Here is a 6,599-nt window from a genome sequence, read left to right on the forward strand (position 1 = left end):
CAGCTGTGAAATGAAAGAGCACATTGCATTTCTTATGTCTCATTCACAGCTGGTGGAAGCTATTTGGACATTCACAGTTTTTATTCTAAGGAGGTTTCATTAGTCTTGTTTCTCTAACACAGGTACAAAAAAAGCCTGAGGGAATTAATGCCTTCCTTWAAAAAAAACAACATTTTGGAACCCACAAAATCTCAGTGCTTCCCGGCCTCTTTAAGAGATGTTTCTAAATTTTAATCTTGTGAGGGAATGGATGTTCTCCATCCCAACTGCTCATAAATCATGGAATTATTTGTGTTGGAAGGGACCTCTAGGATCTCATTGCACCTCTTTCCCAGGGCAGAGACACCTCCCACTGTCCCAGAGCTCCATCCAGCCTGGCCATGGACACTCCTGATGGCCAAATGAGACATTAATGTCACATGAAGCACATGCTGAGCAAAAACTCAACATTTCAGAATTAAAGCTGCTGGGAGAACATGTCTGAGTGCCCAGAACCCCTGGGGTGCATTCAGAATGGTGCCACAGGGTGACCCCAGCCAGCTTTATCCTAGCCCTGGTGGTTTCCTCTGCAGGAATCTCACTGATTACAGGGCCTGGATTTCATTAGCTCTTGTCTGAGAATGAAAAAAAATGTTTMCTAAGATCTCAGGAAAACTTGTCCTTCACCTCCAAATACATCAGCTCTACAGACATATAAGGGGTATTTAAATAGCTTTTCAATGCAGAGTTTTGCACTCTGCTCTTCCCTGAGTGCAAGATCTGTTCTATTCTCCCACTCCACACCGATATTTTATTTTCTGTCCTACAGAACCCGACCCTGTTCCACCAGCTCGCTCAGGCTGTGCACCTTTTCCCTTCCCCATATTTCCATGGCATTGCTCCATCCCACAAACCCGACTGTCCAGCCTGTCCAGCCACTCCAGCATTTTCCTCAGGTGTCACTTGCAGCAATTTGCAAATGATGTTCCGTGCTCTGGTATGTGGCAGGAGCTGCCCTGCTGCTCCYGAGCTCTGCGGGGTTGGAGGCAGGAAAGGCGCCCATGTGGCAAAGTCCCGCTCTCCAGCTGCTCCTGGCTCAGCAATTCCTGTCAGGAATTAGCAGGGACAAACTGAGTCCCTGGGGAAATGCAGGGRTGTAGTTTAGACCTCTGAGTGACAGGTTCTGGGATCACTCAGGGGCTGCGTGAGCCATTTGGTGTCTTAGGGTTGGTGCACAAGCACAGCCCCTGAAATATCCCAAAAATCAAAGCAGTGGGTGCCCAGAATGTTCCTGAGGCTGGAAGGCAGAAAATATCCACAAAACTGCTGTATTTTCTGACATCGTGATGAAACCTCAGAGTCTGCCTTATTTTCTCAATTTGATTTGTTTCCTTATTTTTATCTCTTTCGGTCAAGGCGATCTGTTGTAAGAACCTTTTTAGGTTGAAGCCCCTGAGCTGTGAGAAACTTTTGTGACATTACCTGGCTCATTTGCATTCCTGCTGCCTGATTGCTGGGACCTGCTTTCCAGATAAACAGAATTCCTGATAGGGCTGGATTTATTCTGTCCAACTGTTCCAAAATTTTCCTCCTGTAGGCCCACTAAGGGCARTCATTCAGAGTTTTAATTCTGGGAAAATGCATTCCCATGACCAATTATTAAGGAAAAGACACAAATTATAGTGAAGATAATAAAGATGTACAAGCATAACAGAAATTTCTTTAGGTCTGAAAGCTTGAAATTTCTTAGAAGAGACTGATTCGTGATCATATTTAAATGAAAAAAATCTAACAGACTTCTACAGTCTTAGAGTTTACCAGATTTGTTTCATTTAAAGGAAAAAAAGAGCCAGATTAGGGGGTGGATTCCAGTATTTGAGGCCATATAGTCGGACACAACTTTTGCATTCCAAGCTTGGGATTTTTACCTCTGGACTCAGCCCCTGCTCCATGAGAGTTTTCTATAATTTGGGAATTACTGGGTAACAATGGATGCAAGAAATTCCCTAGAAAGTTCACCATGGACAAAAAAAAAGAGTCAAGGTTTATTTTAATAAACAAGCAGACCAAGGCACTGAACAACATACAGGAGTCAGAATTGTACAAAGAGGGAAGAAAAAATAAGCATTAAAATCCAGCTACAAAACTGGGAGAGTCAAAGACCTGCCTGGGAAAGCTGAACCCTTTGGGAAAAAGGAGYTGCTACAGTTTCTGGGTGAATGAAAGACAACATTTGATCAACGAGGGGAAGAGACCTGGGGATATTGTCAGAAGGTTTGAGCTTYAGCCATGGGGACAAACAAATAACGAAGGGCTCATGTGAAACAACAGGAACAGTTCTGGGAGGACACGAGTGTCAGTCCCAGCTCTGGGGCAGAGAGAGACAACAGTGAGAGAGCAGAGCTGGCAATTCCAGCTGGCAATTCCCTTTGGGGTTTGGGTTGGGATGGCAGGATGGGGGTGATTCCCTTCAGGGTTGGGGTTGGAATGGCAGCATGGCTGGCATCAGCGAAATTGGGATGATTCCTTTCAGTGTTTGGGTTGGAATCAGGGATGGGGGTGATTCTCCTCAGGGTTTGGGTTGCAATGGCAGCATGGCTGGCATCAGGGAAATTGGGGTGATTCCCTTGGGGTTTGGGTTGGAATCAGGGATGGGGGTGATTCTCCTCAGGGTTTGGGTTGGAATCAGGGAAATTGGGGTGATTCCCCTCAGTTTGGGTTGCAATGGCAGCATGGCTGGGATCAGGGATGGGTGGCAGGGCAGTGTGGAGCTGTGTCCCCTGTGTCACCAGGGCTCCTCAGCAGGTTCCCACCTGCCTGACGTGCAGGGCCCCTCTGCTCCTCCTGCAAGGAAAGGACGGACATTGCACACACAAACCTTCACATGATGCACCAAATCCCTCTGCAACCCTTTGCTGGTGGGGGAGACACCATAAACACTCACAGCAGACACGAGGGCACTGATCTGTGAACAGCTTTCCTTTCCAAATTACAGATTTTATCCAGAAACCCAAGGTATTTCCAGCACCACTCCTGAATTCTTGTCTGACCCAAGTTGGGTGCAGGTGCTCCTGCCCCCCTTCCCAGCTCCTGCTGCAATAGGAAGCTGCTCACGCAAACATCAGGGTCACTTTTTGTGCCCAACTTTACAATTTCTGCTGGAAGTTGCTCACACCAATATCAGTCATTGTTTCCTTCCCTATTCTACATTTCCTGCAGGATTTGGAAGTTCAGCTCTAAATATCTGGGTCATTTTTTAGTCCCCTCYTTTATAGTTCCTGCTGGAATAGGAAATTCCCACCCAAATATCAGCATCATTTGTTTTTCAGATCAGCTGAACGTTGTTGGTGGGAGGAACAATTATTGTGCAAAGGTAAAGCAAAGGAGCAGAGAAGTAACAACCCTAAAAAAGGAGTGGAAATCCCAGAAAACTCAGCCAACCCCATATTTTTGGCTGAGGAGGATGGGGACTCTGTACTCACAGCATGGCCTTGCAGAAGGAACATTTGTTGTTGTAGGTTTTGCCRTCAGAGCCGCAGAAGGGCTGGTAGAGCCTCTCGCAGTAAATGGGCCGCCCTCGCTCCAGCCTGCGGTACTCGCTGCAGTCCACCTGAAACACGGGCACCTCTGGGTGCTCACAGCCCCAAATGGGCACGGGAACGGGGGATGGGGCATGGGAATGGGGGATGTGGCATGGGAACAGGGGATGTGGCACCCAAATGGGGGATGTGGCAGGGAAATGAGGATATGGCACAGGAATAGGGGATGGAGCATAGAAATGGGGGACGTGGCACGGGAAGGGGGGATGTGGCAGGAAAATGAGGATATGGCACAGGAATGGGGGATGGAGCATAGAAATGAGGATATGGCACAGGAATGGGGGATGTGGCACGGGAATGGGGGACAAGACATCCAAATGTGGGATGGGGCATGGAAATGAGGGATATGGCAGGGAAATGGGAAAACCTTATATTTATTTGATGATGGCACTATATTTTTAAAATCTAGACTTCCCTGGCTTAAAATTTCTTGCCCAAAATGCAAAAGAGGTGAAAACATCTGGAAATTATCAAGGCAACTCTGTAGAAACGCCACATCCCAAACTTGGGGATTTCTCGCCGAAATCTCAACACATTGGCAGCATTTAATTGAAGTGTAACAGGGGGTTTTGTTGTTACAAACTTTGTATTTTTATCCAGAAGAAAAAAAGGAAATCACTCACCTCTTCATGTTTGGCAGCATCTGCAATGAAAACAGAATCACAAAAGGGAAAATTAAAACCACAGTTAAGGAACACTCAGGTRCAAACCAGGATGATTTCACTCATCAACACTGAATTTTCACCTCCTTAAATGTCAACAGTGCCAGAGCTCCCAGTGTTTGATGAGGCCCAAGTGCCAGATTCTGTCAAACAGGCGGATTTCGGTGCATTATTCACCTCAGAGCCTCCTGTCACCTGCTGGAGCAGCCTTGGCTGGGGAGGGAATGGAGCCTTTGTTCCATTTCTCACCAGAAAACCACGGACAGCCCGGGGTCAATATCAAATCCCATGTCCAGGATTACCTGGTGGTTGAATTCCTGAATTTATCCGAGCGGCGTGTGGCTGTGTGCAAACCACACGTGCCTGTTCCATGTGGCCTTTCTGTCAATAGTGGGRTAATTCCCTGAGTAAATACAATATTAACTCTGGATATCAATGCTGATACATTTTGGCTCATTCTCCTGCTTTAGGAAGTGTTTTCCTTTGTTCCAGTCTGGGTTTTAAGCTGATTTGTTCCTATTTTTACCTGGCTGCTGCAGGAGGGAGCCCCGTTCTCAGATGGGGTTCAAGGAGCTCATTTAAGCAATGCTAATTACACCTCCCACAAAGTAATCACGCCTTGGCGGGGCTCCACGCTGCTGACACATTGGGGACTTTCTTTAGGAATGTGTTTGTCCTTCTGCTATCCCATAATCATCATCCTGCACCTTCAGAGGGTAAAAGCTCCCAGGGAGAGATTCCTGTACAGGAGGAGCAGGAATGTGCTCTGGAGCAGAGCTCTAGCACCTGGTTTTGGCATTAAATATGATTTTTTTTTTATTTTCAAAGGTTAAACTTTCTAATTGTGTTCTGGAGCAGAGCTCTAGCACCTGGTTTTGGCATTAAATATGAATTTTTTGATCTTCAGAGGTTAAACTTTCTAATTGTGCTCTGGAGCAGAGCTCCAGCGCTTATCTTTCAGAATAAATTTAGCTTTTTTGATCTCTAAAGGTTAAACTTTCTGGAAAGATCTCCTTTCATAAACCTGTTCACATCTTTACATCAAATCCAGTTGTTCAGTATAAAGAAAAYGAGCAGAAATAAAGCTCCAGGTGAAGTTTCCATCTGTTTCACCAGAGGTTTAACTGAGTTTTCATTATCCTGGAACTGGATTTGATTTATTCCACTTCCCCCCAGACATTCAGATGTTCTTTTTTTCTCTGGTAACCTTTCAGGAGCCACTCTGCACCTGGGAGTGAATGCAGAAAGGTGTGGCTCRGAAAGTGTTGATTCATGAAGTTTTCAAGCAGACAAGATAAACCAGAAAGTTCAAGGAAGAGATTTCCTGGAATTCCAAAAGAAGGAACTTCTATTTATTTCTTTTTTCTGTAGTTAATGAAATGCTGAAAGAATGAGTAATTTCCATCAYATTTCATTTAAACTGCAGAAGTTTGGGGTTGARACAAATTTCAAAGCGACCTTTTCARAGCTACTCAAAAGATTCTTTTGTTTCATCATTTGGCATTTTACATTTTCATTATTTCACTTCTTGAATGTTCTTAATGCTTTTAAACTTCTGTGCTACTTGCAGAGATGTGGACTCTCAGTTATTTTAGATCCACTTATTTTTCTCTAAAAATACATTTTTACTGCAAGATTTTAGTGAAAATAAAATTGCCAAGTAAAGGCTGAAGAAATTGCTCCCCGATCCCTGTTTTTCAGAGGGATGTCCCTCAAATYTCTCTGCAACCTGGTAAAATCAGGTTTTAAAAGAGGTGATTTACAGCTGTTCTATGTGGCCTGAGCATCCTCTTGGTCAGGGGGACGGGRAAAGGACCCCACCAGYTCCCAGCTCCCTTCTCAGACAGAAATTTAAAATAAATTATAAACCCAGGTGGTTTTGAGGCTTTACTGTTCTTTCCAGTCACAGAACCCAGCTCTGAGTCGCGCCCAGCAAGGAGCAGCTCCCTCCATCCCAGCCCCAGCTGTGCCCGGTGTTTGATAAATAACAACATTTAAACATAAAATCACATTTTCTCCTTCCCACCCGGCGCAGGAACCACCCGAGAGCACCGAGAACGTTCCGGGAGGAGCTGCAGGAGTCACTCACTTGTCAGGCACAGAAGTGCCAGCGCCAGCAGCGCCAGGGTCCCCGCGATCCTCATGGCTGTGCCAAACCGAGCCGTGCCAAACCGAGCCGTGCCTGTCCCCGCGCTGTCCCCGCTGTGGCCATGCCAGGGTGGCACCATTTATAGCCGGCAGCGGCGATGAAACGCCCGCCGGGGGTAATTAGGGGAGGTGTTGCCGTGGGAAGGGCGGAGGGGATGCGCCCTGAGCGGGGCACGGGCAGGGCTGAGGGAACGGGAACGGGGACTGGGGC

General features: G+C 46.3%; 1 protein-coding gene across 1 annotated transcript; it reads right to left on the reverse strand.

The window, feature by feature from the left end:
- Positions 1–1,988: 1,988 nt before the first annotated feature.
- LOC130583416 (serine protease inhibitor Kazal-type 6-like) lies at positions 1,989–6,593 on the reverse strand. The gene is made up of 4 exons (XM_057382742.1): positions 6,330–6,593; positions 4,202–4,221; positions 3,462–3,589; positions 1,989–2,823 (listed from the first exon to the last, which is right to left on the reverse strand). The coding sequence occupies exons 1-4, from the start codon at positions 6,466–6,468 to the stop codon at positions 2,778–2,780; spliced, it is 333 nt and encodes a 110-aa protein (XP_057238725.1). The 5' UTR covers positions 6,469–6,593; the 3' UTR covers positions 1,989–2,777.
- Between the last annotated feature and the right edge of the window lie 6 nt (positions 6,594–6,599).

This window comes from Malurus melanocephalus, unplaced genomic scaffold (genome assembly GCF_030028575.1).
Source record: "Malurus melanocephalus ecotype Western Australia unplaced genomic scaffold, MMel_1.1 scaffold_583, whole genome shotgun sequence".
NCBI lineage: Eukaryota > Metazoa > Chordata > Aves > Passeriformes > Maluridae > Malurus > Malurus melanocephalus.